The following is a 21,782-nucleotide window of genomic DNA, read 5'->3' on the forward strand; positions in this document are numbered from 1 at the left end:
AATGAAGTAAATAGACTGTCATAGACCTATCACAACTGGATTGTAACAGGCAAGAATGGAAAGCTCTGGATGGATAGACGAGATGTCTATAGATTGTGTTGTCTCCTAAAAGAAATGTTCACTGGTTAGAGAATAACACCAAAAAGCAAAAGGGGCAGCATATGCAAATTTGCAGAGCTGAGAGAGAGGGAGGGGCTCATTCAAGGTGATGGTAGTTCAGTATGGCCAGAGAATGCAATAGATGGGAAGAGAGTATGGGAAGAGGTATTGAGACGTGAAGCCACAGAGATAAACCGATGATACCTACTATGTGCCAGAACTGTGAGGTACTTTCCTATATTTCATAAATATTATCTCATGGATTGTGAAATACTATGATAACTTATAAAGCCTGTCCAGAAGAAAACCTAATTTAGTGTGCCTTGGGAAGGTTCCAGAGGAAAACTGATCTGATCTCTCCCACTCTTGGCTGCTCGCTATATCCCTTCTTCTGAGGCATGTGCTCACGCAGTGCTTAGACTGAACACAACATGTTGAAGGCAGCACAGGTTGCTAAGTAAAGTTTAGCCAGTAGGGAAGAAAAACAGTCAATGTGGTAGTGCTTTCAGATACTAGAAAATTAATAAAAGAAAAATACATTTTTTAGAATTTTACATTGTAAAAGGTAATTGTTGACCACTTATTAGTTACTGTGCAACACAGTAGTGATTAGGCATACTGTAAAAGACATCATTTTAGCTCAAGTTTTTTTATAAGACTAAAATCTGTTGATACATATTTAGTTTTTATAGCTTGTTGCTCAGTTGATAGTGTTCTCCTCATTTAAAAATTGAGGATATAGCCACTATGGAAAACAATATGGAAGTTTCTCAGAAAACTAAAAATAGAACTACTATGTGATTCCAACAGTCCTACCTCTGGATATATATCCAAGGAAAATGCAATCACCATCCCAAAGAATATTTGCACTCCCTGCCATGTTCATTGCAGCATTCACAATAGCCAAGAATGGAAACAACTAAAGTATCTGTTGTTGGATGAATGGATAAAGAAAAGTGTGGTGTGTGTGTGTACGTACATACACAGGAGTATTACTCAACTATAAAATAGGAGATTTTTTGTGACAGGATGGACCTTGAGGGCAGTATGCTAAGTGAAGTAAGTCAGAGAAAAACACATACATGTGGAATCTAAAAAAGGTGAACTCAAAGAAACAGAGTGGTAGTTTCTGAGGCCAGAGTGTGGGGGAAAAGGAGAGATAATGGTCAAAGGGGTACAAACTTCTAGCTTATATATAAGATGAATAAGTTCTGCAATTCTAATGTACAGTATGATAACTGTAATTAACAGCACTGTATTATATATTTAAAAATTGTTAATAGAGTAGATCTGAAGTTTATCACTACACCAAAAAATGGTAATTAGATGAGAGGATGGAGGTGTTAACTAACCTAATTGTGGTCATCATTTTGCAATATATACGTGTAGCAAATCATCATGTTGCATACCTTAATTTTATATGTCAACTGTATCTCAACAAAGCTGGGGAAAATGAAATAAAAATGAAGGGACATTTCTGACTAGCAGTCAGTTATACTTGTGAACCCAGTGGTGAACTATATAGTATTTTCCTTATGGATGTAGCACAGTGCTACTTTGAGTGCTGACCTTCAACTATATATAGGAGTTTGCAGCAGAATATAAATCTACACTGTTTCTTTTATCAATAACATCTTATTACTAAGAGAGAAAGGGGAGAAACAATTGAACAGAATAGTTTGCCAGTCCTATAGTTGATTTACATACTAATGCAAAGTTCTTATCTCTGCCTGGCAACAGTTTGCCCAGCTGCCGGTAATCAGATCATACTTAGAGTGGTACTCATATAGCATATGCCCACAGAGAGGTATTATCCATGGCCACCATAATAATATCTAGCATTACATAGAGTCCAATATAGGGGTTAAGATCAAAAGACAGTTTTGATTCTTTCATTCCTTCCTGCCCACATGGTGAATCTAGCTCATGAATTTTCCTGACCATTGTTGATTGCATTTAATTTTTTTAATTAGAGTTTCTGAAATGTATAATTAATGTTTTTATTTTTGGAAGATTTTTCATACTATAATTTGGGAAAATATTCTGATTATGTGTTCTAATTCATATTTTAGAAAATATAGTTACTGTATCTGTATCAATTCATTGTAAAACTGAGTATCATTTGTTTTACTCATCACATCAGTTATTCTCAGTTCTGCTTAATCTCAGCTTTCAGGTAATCATAGTTTAGTTTCTTCCCTGGCATATCAGTTTTATAACAATAAAGCCTCGGTAAATGGTACATCTTTTTGTAAGAATTTTTTGTTTACTAAATGAGTATAAATAATATGGCTTCACTGTATCTAACAGGATATAATTATCAATTATCTTCTCTTAGAATTACAGAGGATCATGTGATTCAGCACGGGCTGGTGGTGGATGGGACCAGCCTGTCTCTTGCACTCAGGGAACATGAAAAACTGTTCATGGAAGTTTGTAGGAATTGTTCCGCTGTATTGTGCTGTCGTATGGCACCACTGCAAAAAGCAAAGGTATGGTTGTTGTAAAATGTTCCATAAACATATTTAGATCTAAAAGTATTCTTAGGGGCAACTGGGTGGCTCACTTGGTTGGGCTTCTGACTCTTGATCTCTGCTCGGGTCTTTATCTCAGGGTTGTGAGTTCAAGAAAAAAAAAAGTATTCTTTAAGGTTAATGCCTTATCTAGTTCTGTTTGGTAGTATGTAGTATATGAATCTTATTACTCTCAAACACTTCTCACATTCTGAATTTTAACCAATTACATTAGGCCATGGAATTTTCAGAGGGAATATTAGTTTCAACTATTCATAATGACCTACAAAGTCTTTGATGGGTAGCAGTTTGTGATTTTGCTGAGACATATATTGAACTATGATAACTATAGTTTCATAAGTTACTTAACTAGTGAGGCAGGCTGTAAGACTTCAGTTCTGCAACTTTGGGTGGCTCTGTGGATCTCTGCTTATTCTTGCAGAGAATAACTTAACTTCTTTGTGGTTATTAAGTGATGAAACTTTAGTAAAATTTGAGAAGCCAATTATCTTGTGATTTGAAACTATATATAAGAAATATTTAAATTTCAGTTGTGATTCAAGTGAAAGCCTATCCAAATGGTTTTTATAACTCTTGACTTAAAATTTGGGTCTCATACTGTATCTTTCACAAATACCTTTGAAATCCACATCTGCACACTATTTCTCATAGGGGTCTAATAAATTAGACATCCAACATTTTTTTTAACTTAATGGAATTTTGTTAAAATGCCTGTAATGTTATAATATATGTACTCCAGTCTGTGGAGATTAAAACCAGAGACCAGATTTAATGCCTAGGTTCTTTATGTATGTTCAAGAATTCCAAAGAAACCTTTCTTTTGATTTTATTGAATTTAATCAGCTGCTTTTTAAAATTTCTTAAATTTTATGACAAGAAAATAATTATCTTCTCTCTACTTAAAATTAAAAGAATAATTTCCTGAGAAAGAGAAAATTTTTCCTGACAGAGTTCAATTATGTATTTTTTAACACAATTATTTTTGAGCTTTTTACACATTTAGGCTGCATATAAGATTCTTGCCTCCCATTGTAAAATCCAAACGTACTCTCTTTTGCTGTGACATATCTGAAAGGCATTCCTAACATCTCCTCAGAAAATGAACTCCAGTGCATATTATTGTCTGATGCAAAATTAATTTTTTTCATTATTCACCTGTTCTTATTGCAGTCATTTCAGATAAATGACTATATAGTACAAGAAAATTGAAATGTTATAATAAATAACTAATTAGTTGTATGTCTTTCAGGTGATAAGACTGATAAAAATCTCACCTGAGAAACCTATAACACTGGCTGTTGGTGATGGTGCTAATGATGTAAGCATGATACAAGAAGCACATGTTGGCATAGGTGATTGATTTTTTTTTTCCTGAGTTTTTAAAGTTATAATTATTTGGTGATTTTGAAATTTTTTTTGTGGACTAAAGTGCAGTATCAGATAAATAATGCAGTGTAGTAATATATCAGTGTGTATCCCCCCCAGGAGCCCATTATAATTAAGCCCAATATTTAGAGTATTTTAATTACAGATTTTCAAGGACATAAATACCATGTTAGTGAAATTGCCATTGCCAATTCTCCTTCATAATAAGGTAATTTTGTATTTTTACTTGCCATTTTGTACCTTTTAAAGTACTTTCTCACATTACTTTATCATTTTTAAACTCTAAATTTGTGATTTACATAGATGCCTTAATGGTTTCAATTTTTTTTTAATTTTTTTTAAAGATTTTATTTATTTATTCATGAGAGACACAGAGAGAGAGAGGCAGAGACATAGACAGAAAGAGAAGCAGGCTCCATGCAGGGAGTCCCAGGTGGGACTCAATCCTGGGACTCCAGTATCATGCCCTGAGCCACAGGCAGACACTTAACTGCTCAGCCACCCAGGCGTCCCTTTTTTTTTTTTAAGATTTTATTTATTTTTCTCTCTCTGTGTCTCATGAATAAATAAATAAAACCTTTAAAAAAAAGATTTTATTTATTCATGAGACACACAGAGAGAGGCAGAGAATTTTTTTATTGTTATTATTTACTCTGTTTTTCAATCTAAAGATTCTGCAACTCATTCTAATGACAATTTTGGAAACAAGAAGTTATACCATGGGCAGTCCCGGTGGCTCAGAGGTTTAGCACCACCTTCAGCCTAGGGCGGGATCCTGGAGACCTGGGATCGAGTCCCACGTTGGGCTCCCTGCGTGGAGCCTGCTTCTCCCTCTGCCTGTGTCTCTGCCTCTCTCTCTCTCTCTCTCTCTCTCTCTCTCTGTCTTTCATGAATAAATAAATAAAATATTTTTTTTAAAAGTTATACCAAACTATAATAATAAATATAAAATTTCAAGTAATTATCTAATTTAATAATCTTTATTCTAATCTCTTCTATTTTTGTCTAAAATTTTTGTTGGATTTAGAATATTAATATCATTTTATTATGTTTATCAGTCATTTCATATTTAAACCATAGTCTGACCTATCTTCCTAAATAACTTTATTATACAAATACAGAAGCAAAGGTGAAAATTAGGAGGTTTTTAAATGAAGGATAAAGTTTTAGTGTTAGAAAAGAAGCTAATTCCTGTCTGGATTCACCTCTATAACGTCCTGTGATAAGAAGTTCTCAAGTCTGATATTTTCGGAGTAGCTCTCAAATCAATTCCTTTCTGAGCTAATTAACTCTTCATTATGATAACTTAAGTTTCTTTCTAGTTTATATACTGTTGTTTCTCATAAATCTCCATAACAATTTGATGATAGCTTCCTATGCCATACATGAAAACATAAAAAGCTACAGTATTTATAACAGTTTGGTTCTAGTATGGTAACAGACAGACCAGAGAAGAGAATAGATTCAAACATCTGGAAATTTAGCTTATAACAAAGTTTTCCAAATAAGTAGGGACACAAATTACTTGATAGATAGATAAATAAATAAATAAATAAACAAACAAACAAACACACACACATACATATATGTGTATATATATATATATATAACTGATTTGGTTTTTCAGGGAAAAAAAGTTGGAATCCTTTCCATTGCTTATAGCAAAACAAATTCCAGATGGACTAAAGATTTAAAATAACTTTAAAGAGCAGTGGTTGGGTAGCTCAGTTAGTTGAACATCCAGGTCTTGGTTTCGGCTCAGGTCACAGTCTCAGGGTCTGTGAGATCAAGCCCTGCACTGGTGTATAAAAGAAAGCAAGCCATTATAAAGGAAACAAGAATCTAATAAAGAGTATATGCAAAATAAATGACAAAGTCTTATATTTCTAGTATGTAAGGTCTTAACAAATTAAAGAGAATAAGAAAAACACTTTGGTAAAGTATGTGGAAGGATGTGAATCATCATTTGTCAGAAAATGAGATATCTAAAATGAAGTGCATGAAAAAAAGTGTTCAGTCTCAATAAGCAAAAAATGCAAGGTAAAATTGCCTGTCAGATTAGCAAACATTACAAAGGACCATAAAACCTGGAATTGGCAAAGGTATAGAATTAGCAGATCCTTGTATACGGTATTGGGGGAAGTGTGAATTGGTAGACACTGCATTATTAAATGTGTTCCTATTGACCTGGCAATGATTCATCCAGGAATTTTTTTAAGAGAGTAAATGAATAAGTTGACAAAAACATGTTATGAACAATGTCCATAATATATTAAATGACAATAGCAGATTACAAAACAAATAATCTCATTTTGTACACTTGTTTGTATATATATTATATACATACAAAAAAATGCAGAAGGAAAGTTCTAAAAGGATATAGACCGAAAATAGTGGTCTTCTCTAGGTGTTATAATTATCTTTATGTATACATTTGGAAAATTTTATGACAATATAAAAATTATAATTTTGATAAATAATTTTTCCAAGCTGTTTCCAAATTGAAAAAACAGAATTGGCAATAGCTCTTTTTAAACTGAAAGGATTACTGTATCCTTAAAAATGTAGTCATATTTATCAGATAAAATTATGTATTGATTTCAAGTGATATTTTACACTTTTAAAAAGCACATTTTGTGCAGCCTCAATTAGATAAAATAACAAATAGCACTCAGTATTGTCACATTAAGCATTTAAAATATTTATATACTCAGCATTTGTTCAAAGTGTGTGCATAGACATTCTATATGATGAATTGCTATTTCATGTGTAACTTAATTTAGGTACAGTTGTGGAAAGATAAAAAGTTATGAGTGTGATAGCTCTTCTCACTATTAATTATGCAAGAATTTTTAGCAGTGTGTACAGTTTTTGTAAGTCTTTTTTTCTCTGTATAATGTTTGTTCTATTTATTGAAATATTTCATTTCTGTTGAATCCAATAACAAAATTAGGACTTCCTTTTTAAATAATTAAGTTCAATAAATAGCACATTTTGTTTGACTTATATGGGAAAGTTTTAAAACCTTTAAACATGTTCATTTTTGCTAGGTTCAAATCATTCAGTTTGGGTATATTCATTGGAAATAACAAAGCTCAAGCTGTTTTATAGCATTTTATTCCTTAGAAATCTATTAAGTAGTACTTTGCATCTATTGGTATAAAATTGGGTGTTATTATTAGATCTTGAACTTTCAGTATTATTTTTATATTAATTGTATTTTATTATAACCTGAGTTTTTGAAACTTGATGTTACATGCCTGGTATATATGTTGTGTTTTGTATTAATTATGTATTTGATTTAAGTTGAACAATCTTTTGGGAATCTACTATCTGCTATATATTAGGATATAGCGATCCTAAGTTCAGGTTCAACTGCTACAGATAATTAAGGTATTTGCAGATAAATCATGAAAATCACACTTAACAGTTATCAATGAACTTTGCCATTTTGTCTTCATTGCAGGAATCATGGGTAAAGAAGGAAGACAAGCTGCAAGAAACAGTGACTATGCAATAGCTAGATTTAAATTCCTCTCCAAATTGCTTTTTGTTCATGGTCATTATTATTATATTAGAATAGCTACCCTTGTACAGTATTTTTTTTATAAGGTAAGTTTCATGGGGATATTTTACAATCATTTACTGACATAGTAATTATAGATTTCAATTTAAGATTTGCAATTACCATTCAAATTATACTTTTAAAAGTTGTTTCTGTAATTAAAATAAGTTTCTGGACTATATCTAGATTTTTGTCATAAATCTAATGTTTACTGACAGCAAATCAGTGGTTGCCTGAGGCCAAGGGTTCAGGTGAAAGCACCAACTGGAAAGAGATGTAAGAGAACTTTGCATGATAGAGAAGTTCTCTGATTTGATTGTGGGGGTGGTTACAGGTATATGTCAGCATCAAAATTCATACTTAAAATTAATACATTTTATTTTATATGAATTAAAATGTAACTAATTTTATTTCTTTCATGTTATTTTGTCCTGAACCAGCACTAAGTTTTAATTTACGTCTAATACAGTGGTTTTAAGCAAAGGTTCTTCATCTTTTTGTGCCATGAATGACCTTTTGGTAGTGTAGTGAGATGTATTCTCATTGAGGGAGCTTTAAATGCATGAAGTAAAATACATAGGATTACAAGGAAACTAATTATATTAAAATACTGTTTTACCTCTTAATTCTTTTGGGGAAGGTGAACTTCAGCAGAACCCATGATAGGATCTCTTAAATACCAAGACATTTAATACACTAGAGTATCCTATAATTGCATATATTCTATAAATAATAGCTACAAGCCAATGAAAGAACACAGGTAGATTGCATATTGCTATTAAATGATGGTGGCAGTTTTTCTCCACCTTATTATTACAGCTTTTGCTGTGTTATAAGTACATTGAAATGAAAAGGCGTTTTTCTAGCTCCATTTATTTTAAATAACTTTTATTTTAAAGCTATTATAGCCCTAAAGTTTAAATAAATTATACTTATTGTATATGAAAAGAATTGAATAATAACTGGAAGGCTATAAAATCAAAATTACAACATTGCTTAGCAATGAAGGTCCAAGGTATTTTCATTCTGACATTTGTGATCCTGCTTAGAGTTCTTTCAGATATTTTTAAATAATGGGACAAGTTCTTATGAGCAGATCTTCTACTTACCACATCAACTGAGATTGTGTTTCTGGACTCTTTTAATAGCCATTTTTAGAAATTATTTCTCTTTTAGACACAAGTATTTTAATTATTTCCATTTTATCTTGTTTTTCAGAATGTGTGCTTTATCACACCCCAATTTTTATATCAGTTCTACTGTTTGTTTTCTCAACAAGTAAGTAAATAGAAGCTTTTGATTTATCCTTTTAGAATAAAGGGTGTATATATTCAGTTTCTGATAGATACTTGGATGGATTTTTTTTTACATTTTTCCTACTCCTGCAGATAAGTAGACAAAACTTTCCTAGTGTATTTGATCAATATAATATTGACAGTATTTATTCTGATTTTCAGTTTAAAGTGAATGTTAATACCAAAATATATTTTAATTCTGGTTACTTTCTAAAAAATAGATATTTACTCTAAACAGCTTATGAGAGAATATGGGTAACTTTTTTCAACTTATATCTAATATTTCTGTAAACTCTATATCATGCCGTGTCAGGGTAACTAGTAGGGAGATTACCTCATTTATTTTTTGACAGAATTTTTTTGGATTGGGAAGAAAGCTTAGTGACTTAGTCTAGGAATGACATACATACAGGCTTTATCTCAGAAGCTAACTCTAAATAATTGATAGAGGACACCAGGAATGCTACATTGAAAAGAGTTCTAAAGCTATAAGCTCAGAAAACCCAATAATTGGTTAATAGTAGCTATAATGAGCACATATGGGTCTGTGGTTGTATATACTGTCATGTATTTGTCATTCCCAATCTACCTTATTTTATAGAAAATGAAATTAAAATCCACAGAAATTAAATAACTTGTCCAGAATCACATAGCTAACCGTAGTAGAACTTACAGCTTTTGACTAATTGAGCACACTTTTCACATACCACACTATATATCTAATTGATTGAGACATTTGTTCTAATTAATTGAAATAACAAGAGCTTGGGGCATCAGTGTGGCGCAGTCTGTTAAGCGTCTACCTCTGCCTTCAGCTTGGGTCATGATCCCAGGGTCCTGGGATCGAGCCCCTGTGGGGCTCCCTGCTCACTCAGGAGTCTGCTTCTCCCTCTCCCTCTGCCTCTGCCCCTTACCCTGTTCATCATGCTCTCTCTTGCTCTCTCTCTCTCAAATAAAAATCTTTAAAAAAAAAAAAAAAAGGAATAAGAAGAGCTTAATTATGTTAGATTTCTCTTGAGTTGTCTCTATCTTTAATCACTCTTTTCTGTTTACAACTCGTAATTCTAAATTCAAAATATCTGCTTGGGCATTGGATCATGCTTTAAAGGAAATGTAGGACTTAGGAAGACAGAGCCATAAAAGTAAAACTATATAATTCTTATGCTTATTTTTAATATACTTCTTTGTCATCATATACCTAACAGTAATACATATTAGAATCTCAAAATTTCTACCATTTTTCTTTCTAGACACTGTATGACAGCGTGTACCTGACTTTATACAATATTTGTTTTACTTCCCTACCTATTCTGATATATAGTCTATTGGAACAGCATATAGATCCTCATGTACTACAGAGCAAGCCCACCCTCTATCGGTAAGTATTTTCCAGTATTAAATTTCCATAATGCCTTTGATTGCAAATTATATATTACATAGTTAACAGTGTTTGAAAGCACCTTATAAAGAAGCAAATATATTAGGTAGTTTCTTAGTTATTAATGCTTTACTGAGGAAAGTACTTTAGTTTATGGCTTATAATTGTTGAACATCAAAGAAAAAATTTGAATAATTTTTCTAGTGTTTTTAGGAATGAACACTTTTATACTAGGAATGCATTCGGCAGTTGTGTAATTTGCATTTATTGTTGTAAACCAGTAATAATCCATTTTGTGTGCACAAAAGAAGTTATCCAGTAATTGGTTATCTCTCTTGAGTTTCTAAAAAAATGTTCATGTTCTAGCATTGACAAATTAATGAGTCATAATCAATGCAAAATGTGGAGTTGAGGATATTAATTCCCGTTCCAGATCTTCTGGGTTATCCCTCCCTGCTTCTCCAGAACCAAGTAAATAATCAGAGTTGTGGAACTATTCCTAGGACCAGCTAGCTTATGGTCCTCATTAACCTGACGTCCACTCTTACAGATACTCAGTCATTCAGAAATGACAGTAACTCACCTTCATTTCCCAAGATGCCTAAGACTGGGCTTGACCTAAGATTAGTACAGGCTGTTTTCCCATAGCTGCTGATGGATATGAAATTGATTAGGAGCCTCAGTGCTAAACCAAACTTAAAAGAGCCCACTAAAAAGAGAGTCATAGCAGAGTGAGTGAATGTTTACAACAGAATATAATACAGATAGATCAACTTTGCACAACTGAATTATAATGCCTATATCTGAATTATAATGAATTATAATGAACTGAATTATAATGCCTATATCTGAATTATAATGAATTATAATGAACTGAATTATAATGCCTATATCATGTTCCTTTCTTAAATGAGAAAATGTATTTGAATACATTATGTGAATTGTAAGCTGTTACATCAATATATATTATTATAAACAGTGATTTGTAAATTCAAGTTTATTCTTGCTGTAATATTTTTAAGCAATTTTAAATTAAAACTCCATCTTGTTTTATAATTATCAAATTGTAATAATCATTTAGTAGGTTCATAAGTATGAATCCTAATATGTTCCTTTTTTTCTCTCTCTCTCTCTTTTTTTTTTTAAATATTCAGAGACATTAGTAAAAACCGTCAACTAAGCATTAAGACATTTCTTTATTGGACCATCCTGGGTTTCAGTCATGCCTTTATTTTCTTTTTTGGATCCTATTTCCTAATAGGAAAAGATATATCTCTGCTTGGAAATGGCCAGGTAAAATATATCATTTTTTTTAAATATATCATTTTTTAAATGAATACTTGTTAATAACTTGATTTAATTTGATTTTTTATGACTTTCATAAAAAAGTAAAATTCAATTCAAATTATAAAATTGTAGATACTAAATTGAAAAGCAATTATAAAAAGATTTCAAGTAAAAGCTAAGATAAAGGCAATACAATGTAATATTAATATGAAACTCAAGTTACCACGCAGTTTTGCTATTCAGAAATAAATTCATATTCCTGGGTGGGCACCTGGGTGGCTCAGGTAAGCATCTGAATCAGTTTCAGCTCAGGTCATGATCTCAGGATTGTGAGATTACTCCCTATGTCAGGTTCTGCACTCAGTGGGGAATCTGCTTAAAGATTCTCTCCCTCTGCTCCTCCCTCCACACATGTGCTTTCTCTCTGTCTCTCTCAAATAAATAAATCTTTAAAAAAAAATTCACAGAAAGGATATACCCCTCCATGCTGTTCCCTTCAAGATTGTTTTAATAATAATTATTGTCTATGCAGTGCTTACTATTGTGCTAAGTGTTAACATGCTCCATCTCCATTATTATTCAGAATAATCCTGTTCAAGAGATTATGATCCTCATTTTTCATATGAGAACAAAGACTTCATGTTTAGTTTTTGGTTTTAATTATGTGATTTTTTTTTTTTTTTTTTTTTTTTTTTGGTATGCTTAGGAAGTGTGCTACCTTACTCTTCAGTACGCACTAGCAATTCTGAGAATGTTGTTACTATTTAGAATGACCACTTTTCTCTCATGTGAAATTGAGAAAGAGTGCCACACAGTACATTGTTACACTGTCCTGATTGTGGAGAGCTCAGGATGACTCCTGGCTGAGTTAGGCCTCTTTCTAAGGCTTAGCTGCATGACTTAGGAGGAAAGAGATAGCAGTGGTACTATTATAGATTGTTAATGCTTGTCACCTTTAGTTTCCCTTTTTCACTGTGTAGTATTACAAAATATGTTTTGAGACAGGAGATACAAGATTTGCAATTGGGAGAATATGAAGTTTTATCTTTTGACATTTATTTAGGACCAGTCATACTTGTGTATTTTACTAGGCTCTGGATATATCATATTAACTAACATAGTCATTCATGGAGCTTAGAGTCTTGTGTGAGTTACAAAAAAATAAGCACATGAAATGATAACAAAATATAGCAAGCACAATGAAGGAAATGGATTTCAATTGATATTTTAACCATGCAAATCCTTTTAAGATGCAGTCAGGAACATATACATAGTACTGCCACTTCACATTTGAGGATATATTTAGCCTGTTTTGAACAAAAATTATCCTAATTTGTGCAGCATAGAGATTATAGCACTTCTCAAATACTACTTCTTACTGAGTTGTTGCTTTGTGTCAAGTGTACGTATTGGCTTATTAAATTATAATAATCCTCTGTAAGGAAAATATTATCTATTACTTCTTGCGTATTAGAAAATTAACCCCAGAGAGTTTAAGAAACTTGCCTCAGGTTACACAGTAAGAAAATTACAGGAATGGAATTCCAACTCCGATCTGTATGACTTCAAAGCCTGTGTGCTTAGCCATGATCCTAAGTTCCTTTGAGAAAAAAGTTATTAGCCCGGTGCTTTTCTGCGCAATAGTGCCACCTGTGCAAGGACCAGCAAACTCACAAATAGATGAGTAAGTATGCCCATTTCTACCTGAAATACTGGAGTGAAAACTGGACAGAAGGAAAAAGAGGAAGAAGGAACATGTTATTGTGAAAGGAAATTAAATTTCTTGTTGCTAGTTACTACTTCTTTCCTGATTTTAAAAGTAGTACATGTCCATTATGATAAATTTGAAATATATAAGAAAGACCATAAAGAAAATTAAATCACCTTTACTCCTTCTACCTAAACATAATTACCTCTAGGATTTTAACATGTTTCACCCATTCTTTTTTATTTTTTGCTATTTTCTATTAATGTCATAATTTATTTCCCCCATTTCTCAATGATAGCTTTATAATTATCCCCATTATAGCCTAAATGATTTTCCATGTATTAAAAATGCTTTTAAAATACTTTCCATGGCTATATAATATTCTATTACATAATTTAAGTATTCCCTTAATTTGAAAATTAAATTTGTTTCTTGTGTTTAGTGACTCTTCTAAAATCGAGCATACTATATACAAACAATAATTTTTTTAATTAGCACATGCACATAGGGTAAGGTGTGGGGAAAGATGAGAGAGAAAGAGAATCTCAAGCAGGCTCCACACCCAGTGCAGAGCCCAACTCGGGGCTTGATCTCAAGATCCTGAGATCATGACCTGAGCTGAAATCAAGAGTCAGATGCTTAACTGACTGAGCCACCCAGGCACCGAAAAGATAAAATCTTAAGATAAATTGTTTGGTCTCTCATACAAAAGTTTTTTCTCTTTACCACATATTGTTGGTTTCCTTTTTAAAAAAAAAAAAAAAACCTCAAATTGTAAATCATTAACTTCTTTTCCCCTTTTAGCCTACCAGTTCTACCACTCTGATATATACCATTAGAAATTAATCTAGGATACCCTACCACCAATACTAGGTACAGTGGAAAAGAAGCCCACATTGGAATCAGGTGAATTGGATCCACATCCTGACACTTGAAGTGATTTGAGACAAGTTGTTTGAGATGAGTTAGTTAACCACTCTTAAACTCCCATTTCCTCACCTGAAAAATTATAGGAGCATAATCCTTATTGTAGGTTTGCTATGAGGATTAACTGATATATGTAGAGCATTGGGCATAGTGGCTAGCATATAGAAGTACTCAATAAGTCTTGGCAATGTTAGTTGTTATTTTTACCATCCAGTCATTATCTTGAAGACCCTCTCATTCTTGGTCCCTTCTGATCTACTTCTCCCAGAATCTCTCTCCTCTTTAAGTAAGTTAAACTGTTCCTGCTGGCTCTATCAGAACATACTGTGCTCCTTTCTAGTTCCAAGCCATTGTTATGTTTCCTCTAGAGTCTTGTCTCTTTTTCCCAAAGTCTCTCTTAGGACCATCTATTCTTCAGGCTCTGTGAACCCATAGACCTCTGTCTTTTTGCTCCCTCTACAATTTCCTGTACTGAAAATCCTTTTAGACATCTAGCCCATGTCGCATTCAACACTGGATGTGTTGAATGCTTTCTGTTTTCCAGTAATTATTCTTGTATGCCCAAGAAGTCTACAAACAGTTGAAAACTTGAAGTAGAAAACATTATTGGGGGAAGTACTGGGAAAGGAGTGGCTGGAGGTGAAGATGAAGTTGATGCAAATAAGTGATCCTGAAAGAGGAGCAGGAAAAAAAAGTTAAAATAGTTTGAAGTCCAGATACAGTAGGACAGTTATGGGAAAGTTAAGATTCTACTCCCCCATTTTTTTGTATGAGTGTCTAGCAGTATCATAAATATTATAGGTGTGAATTTTCAAGTATTTTTGAAGTATTCACTCATTCTTAATTTCTGTTTAACTAGGAAAGAACTATTCATTCCTCATATATTCTCAGATCTTTTTTAATAGATCTTCCTTTCTGTTAGTAAAATAAAAGAATCCTGATAAATTTTCTCTTAGATTTGGAAAGACTGGAAGAATGTATATGACATGACTGAGTACTTGTTTGTGTTTCTAAAAACTGCTTTCCTATGGGCAGATCTTTACCTTCAGAGCACCATTTTAAAAAGACATGGTGACTAATTTTGAATTGTTTTTCTTCGGAATAGTAGAAGAATTAAATTCATGTAAAATTTTCCTAGCCTTATGCAGGCTTAAGATACTCATAATGTTTGAAATAGGAATTAAAACCTGAGGCTTCTCTTACAATGCAGTAGTGTCATCACAAACATTTGTCCAAAAGTCACAGATTAGTAATTTGGTGAATATATTGCTTGGGTAATATTCTCATTTTATTTTCAGAGCTAAAAATGAGCTGAGCATAAAGCTTTAAATTAGTTCTATAATCCAAGAGGATCACCTTTTTTGGTGATTTTAAATATGCTTTACAGAAAAGTACAATCACCATTTCTTTTTTATTTAAAGAATTTTTCACAAAAAGTAAAATTATTATAGCATATTTGTTAGAGATCTTGATGTTACTTTGTTTTTGAGAAAAACTTTTTTTTTAAGTTTTTATTCTGATTCCAGTTAATTAACATACAGTGTTATGTTAGTTTCCGGTGTGCAATGTAGTGATTCAATACTTCATGTATTATCCGGGGCTCATCATGACAAGTGGACTCCTTAATCTCCCCATCACCTATTTAACCCATCCTCTCACTCCCCCCTCCCCCTTTCTGGTAAGCATCAGTTTGTGTTCTCTATTTAAGAGTCTGTTTCTTAAAAAAAAAAAAGAGAGAGAGAGTCTGTTTCTTGGTTTGTCTCCCTCTCTTTTCTCCCCATTGCTCATTTGTTTTGTTTCTTAAATTGTACAAGTGAGTGAAATCATAATGCTAAGTGAAATAAGTCACTCAGATCTTGATGTAACTTTAAAAATGTTTAAGTTCTCCTGGGGCCCTTGTCTGGCCCAGTCAGTAGGACATGTGACTCTCAATCTCAGTGTCATAAGTTCAAGCCCCCCAGTGGGTGTAGAGATTACTTAAAAATATTTTTTAAAATTTTTTTTAATTTAAGTTCTCAAAAAATAATAGAAAAACTGAATTCCATGAAATCATTGTTTAAAAAAAAAAGACATAAAGTCATTGTTTAAAAATCATTGTTTAAAAAATTGAGTTGTATTTTATATACAGTAAACTGTACATATTTAAAAATATATAATTTGAGGGGCTACTAGGTGGCTCAGTTGGTTAAGTGTCCAACTCTTGATTTCAGCTGAGGTCATGATCTCAGGGTCATGAGATTGAGCCTCGTGCCTGGCTCCATGCTGGTCATGGAGCCTGCTTGATTCTCTCTCTCCTTCTCTCCCTCTCTACCTTCTCCCCCAGCCGTGCCCCATGCACTTGAGTGTCCACCCATGTGCTCTCTCTCTCTCTCTCTAAAAAAAAATGTGTGTGTGTACATATATATATATATGTACACACACTTATATTTATATATATGTAATTTGACACTTTTTAAAAGGTTTTTAATTCCAGTTAACATACAGTGTTATATTAGTTTCAGGTGTACAATATACTATTCAGCAATTCCATATGAAACAGATGTACTCCATAATCCCCACTACCTATTTCACCCATCCTCCCACCCACCTCCCCTCTGGTAACCATCAGTTCTCTATAATTAAGTGTCTGTTTTTTGGTTATCTCTCTTTTTTTTCCCTTTACATATTTGTTTTGTTTCTTAAATTCCACATGAGTGAAATCATATGGTATTTGTCTGCCTCTGACTAACTTATTTCACTTTCACTTAGCATTATACTCTCTAGTTCAACTCACCCATGTTGGTGCAAATGGCAAGATCTCATTCTTTTCTATGGCTCAATAATATTTCATTGTATATATATGCCTCCTCATCTTTGTCCATTCATCAATCACTGGACACTTAGGCTACTTCTGTAATTTGGCTATTGTAAATAAGGTTGCTATAAACATAAGGATGCATGTATCTCTTTGAATTAGTGTTTTTGTACTCTTTGTAAATACCTAATAGTGCAAATTGCTGAATCATAGGGTAGTTCTATTTTTAACTTTTTGAGGAATCTCCATACTGTTTCCCACAGTGGCTGTGTCAGTTTGCATTCTCACCAACAGTATAAGAGGGTTCCTTTTTCTCCACATCCTCGCCAATGCCTGTTGTTTCTTCTGTTGTTGACTTTAGCCATTCCGATAAGTGTGAGGTGATACCTCATTGTAGTTTTGATTTGTATTTCCCTGATAGTAAGTGATGATGAGGATCTTCATGTGTCTCTTGCCCCTTTGGATGTCTTCTTTGGAGAAATATCTATCCATATCTTCTGCTTATTTTTATCTGGATTATTTTGTGTGTGTGTGTGTGTGTTGAGTTTTTTAAGTTCTTTATATATTTTAGATACTAACCTTTTATTGGCTTTGTTATTTGAAGATATTTTCTTCCATTCCATAGGTTGTCTTTTAGTTTTGCTGATTATTTCCTTCACTGTGTGGGAGCTTTTTATTTTGATGTAATCCCAATAGTTTATTTTTGCATTTGTTTCCCATGCCTCAGGAGACCTATGTAAAAAAAGTTGCTAAGACTAGTGTCAAAGAAGTTACTGCCTGTGTTCTCTTCTAGGATTTTTATGGCTTCACGTCTCATATCTAGGCTTTCTATCCATTTTAAATTTATGTTTGTATGTGGTATAAGAAAGTGGTCCAGTTTGTTTATTTTGCATGTTGCTGCCCAAATTTTTCCAATACCAGCTGTTGAAGAGACAGTCTTTTTCCCACTGGATATTCTTCCCTGTTTTGTAGAAGAATCTGGTACTTTTTTTTTTTTTAATTTTTTATTTTTGGTACTTTTTTTTAAACCATCCTAACATTTTTTAGAGTACAGTTCAGTAATGTTAAGTATATTCATATCGTTGTGCAACAGATCTTCAAAACTCTTTCTTCTTGAAAAACTGTAACTGTAAACAACCACCCATTTTCCCCTCTTCCCGGCCCTTGGAAATCACTATTCTTTCTGTTTCTGTGAATTTGACTACTTAGGAAATCACTTTTTTAAAAAAGCTAAATAACTGGGAGGTAAACACGAATGAAGAATGTTTAAGTAAATTAAGAGGGACTAAAAACAAATGACTATGGGATTTTTTTAAAAGAAAAATTTATTTTTCCTCCTTTGTTGATCTCTGCAGAGTAAGTCATCTCATCTTGGGACACACTTGTTCTGTCAGTGTTGCTATTCAGAATATTTTTGGAAATAGTTTATATTGTCTTTCTGTGATCTCAGCAAGGTAACTTTCTCAGGGAAAAAGCTATTTAAAATTACAGATGGGGAAGATGCTACTTAAGATGAGAGATAAGAAAGAAGGTGGAGGAACAATTCAGATTCAAAGAGTTCAGAGAGCTCACCTCCAGTTAAAGTAGACTTCTGTAGGATCCACAAGCAAAGCATATCAGTTTGGGTAAGGGTATATTAGAAGACTAAAACACTACAATGAAGGAAACAGAAACAAGGGAATTGTAGTCTGATGAAAGTGGAAAACTGTGATGTAGGGAAGAAAATATCAGAAGAGTTTCAGAGGTAGCTGAGTTCCCATCCCAACCGTACACAACATTCTGCTTCTCTAGTGGTTTCAACCAAAGACTTCATAAGGAGGATTAAAGCCTGTTACCTCAGGAACTCAAAATTCTATTATCTACTCCACTCATTATCAGTGGTCTGGTATAAAAATTATGAACTAGGTAACTACTATTTAAAATGATATCTGGCCCAAGTAAGGGTTTTTTTAATTTGCTTGTTCATTTTGTTTTTGTTCTGCTAAAGTGTACAGGAACTCAAAGGAAAATGTCTACCCTTAGTGACTTTTGCTCTTTATGAAATTATACCCAATTTGAAAAACTAAAATAATTGAAATTACAAAAATGAAGGATTGAGAGAAAAGAGAAAAGCTATTAGAGTATTCTAATTCCCGTTAGATTTCTCCAGTGGAGACATTGGAATTGTCAGAGCCTTAGTACCCTTCTAAAATATATATTGTACACTATTCCACCACATTAAATATTTAATGAGATAGAAAGGATTAAGGAAGAAAAAGTAATTCACCCCTTCATCAAGTCTTCTAGGTCTGGACCATTTGCCAGATTAATTAGCAATACAAGGTAGACTGAGCAAATGAAATTTCAGGTTGTAATTTTGAGATAAAGAGAAAATAAACCTTTTTATACCATTCACTATTTTTTTTCTTGAAACTATAATGATTTCTCCCCTTATATCCTGTCCTTAAGTAATTTTTTTCATGCTATACATGTCATTGGCTGTTGAAACTTGACCATCAAATGGTAAGAGTTCTCTGTTAAGACTAGAAATATACTGTTTTGTATCTATATTCCCTAGAGAATACAGTATCTTATTTTAGTGTAAATGATTTAACTATAATTACCGATCAGATCATTGAAGAACCAATTTAATCCCTACAAGTAAATACAAATTTCTTTGAATAAAAGTTTATACGATTAATATAACTTCGATTATCTAGTTCATAATAGAATTCCCCTGTATGTTAATTTACTCGTGAGGAAAATATTTAAAGGACTAGTAATATTCCAGGCAGTTGATAGAAAATGAGATGTGTAGTGCACGTTAGAGGAAGTGAGACCAATTGATTTTTAATATTTCCAGGTCATTTCTAGAGATAATAAAAGCAGGAAAGTGAAGGGTTTAATACGACTTTTCCATTCCTTCACTCATGAAAAATCAGTTCCCAAAATACCTATAAATTATTCATTGATGTTTTATTTTTGATGATAGTAACTATTATTTATTTGAATGCTTATGATATACCAGGCACCCTGTCATTTTTACATATCCTAATTCTTATAGAAACCTTCTTCCCTCATTTTACAAGTGAAAAAAGTCAGATATAGAGAGGTTGAGTAATTTTTCAAGTAAATGCTAATTGTTAGACATTGGTAATGAAAATTCAAAAAAAGCAGAGCCTTTTTCTTTTTTAAGATTTTATTTATTTATTCATGAGAGACACAGAGAGAGGCAGAGACATAGGCAAAGGGAGAAGCAGACTCCCCACAGGGAGCTCTGTGGGACTCAGTCCCGGGACCCCGGGATCAGGACTCAAGCCGGCAGACACTCAACCTCTGAACCACCCAGGTGCCCCCAAAGCAGAACCTTTTAAATAATTTTTTAAACGTGTAGCAAAAACTGACTACTTTGTACACTTAATTAACACAGACTTCTGGTTCTGTTCTTATTTGTGGAAATTAAATCCTGACATTCTTTGGGGATTCAGCATTTTTAATAAACCTTATTAAGTTTTGGCTATAAATCCCAGCAGAATACTTTGACATTAACTGCATTTTTACATAGACTCCTTTGAGGAATAATTCCATTGGCCATTATCTCTCCTTTCAGATATTGTTTTTGTAGGTAAATTTCTTTTCTCTTACTCTGTCTATGCTGTGCCCAGAAATACAGTGTCAAGTGATCTGTCATAACTTCTGGTTGGAATGATTTCAGAAAATAATTGTGATTAAACAGTTATTTTTATTGTGTGACTGGAACAAAGGAGTCACTAACAACTATATCATTCTAACTAAAAACATTCTGTGTCACACAGTCTCAAAACTGTCTTTGGGTTTCCAATCTGATAATATTATCCAAAGGATCCTTTTACATGATAATAATGAACATAATAATGCTTTTAGGATGTTTTTTTTTCATACTGCTTTAACTTTAATGTCACAGATTTCAAATGTAACTGGCTTAAATAATACAAGCGATTTTTAGTACTTTTTGTCTTACATCTAATTTAGCATCATGTTAACACATAATGCAGTAATGGGTTTGGTTTGTTTTTTTTCTGTTTAGATGTTTGGAAACTGGACATTTGGCACTTTGGTTTTCACAGTCATGGTTATTACAGTCACAGTAAAGGTATGGTGCAAAAGTTAGAAACATGAACTCATTTTACATCTGTATAATGCATAGTTAATTTTCTTTGTTTCTTTAACTATAGGTAGGTATCTTTTTTTAATTTTCCCTTTTTAGTCATGAGTAATTTCACTGATTGCTATTTTAATTTTTGTAAAAAAAAAAAAAAAAAAAACTTTAAGTTCATTATTTTGGAAAGCCTTAGCTGATGGTCAAATAAAGGTTAACCCCACAATACTCATCTCTGAAATTTTACTTCTTTCTATATGATGCTAGACAACACAGATTGTTTTAGGCTATTGAGTAGAGAATAAAGTACTCATGAAAATTTCAGTGCTGCTTCCTCATAGAAGAAAAACATTATAAACTTTAAATTGTTCAATTTCATATGAGACCCTTTGATTAATATATACCTTCTGAGGGACTTTGCCATAGAACCTTAGGCATTTGGAGATACTACATTTTGTTCTTGAATTTTATCTGAGAGGTTTAACTTAGGCAAATATTTATTATTCTGTATTAAGGATTTAAAACAAATTTTTTTTAGATGGCTTTGGAAACTCATTTTTGGACCTGGATCAACCATCTTGTTACCTGGGGATCTATTGTATTCTATTTTATATTTTCTTTGTTTTATGGAGGGATTCTATGGTGAGTGACTATATTATATTTTAATTATATTGATTTAACTCTGTTTATTG

General features: G+C 32.6%; 1 protein-coding gene across 5 annotated transcripts in view; it reads left to right on the top strand.

Annotated features, from left to right (window-relative positions):
* Positions 1 to 21,782, top strand: part of ATP11B (ATPase phospholipid transporting 11B (putative)) — a 114,972-nt gene that overhangs the window by 71,697 nt on the left and 21,493 nt on the right. For all 5 annotated transcript variants that reach the window (XR_005383786.1, XM_038583477.1, XM_038583475.1 and 2 more), the window contains 8 exons: positions 2,438 to 2,591; positions 3,883 to 3,985; positions 7,486 to 7,631; positions 8,803 to 8,862; positions 10,130 to 10,257; positions 11,412 to 11,550; positions 21,019 to 21,084; positions 21,629 to 21,732. Coding sequence is in view for 4 of the 5 variants with exons in the window: in XM_038583477.1 (XP_038439405.1) it covers positions 2,438 to 2,591; positions 3,883 to 3,985; positions 7,486 to 7,631; positions 8,803 to 8,862; positions 10,130 to 10,257; positions 11,412 to 11,550; positions 21,019 to 21,084; positions 21,629 to 21,732 (900 nt within the window). In the remaining variant the exon portion in view is untranslated. The remainder of the gene's footprint in view (positions 1 to 2,437; positions 2,592 to 3,882; positions 3,986 to 7,485; positions 7,632 to 8,802; positions 8,863 to 10,129; positions 10,258 to 11,411; positions 11,551 to 21,018; positions 21,085 to 21,628; positions 21,733 to 21,782) is intronic.

Source organism: Canis lupus, chromosome 34 (assembly GCF_011100685.1).
Source record: "Canis lupus familiaris isolate Mischka breed German Shepherd chromosome 34, alternate assembly UU_Cfam_GSD_1.0, whole genome shotgun sequence".
NCBI classification, from domain to species: domain Eukaryota; kingdom Metazoa; phylum Chordata; class Mammalia; order Carnivora; family Canidae; genus Canis; species Canis lupus.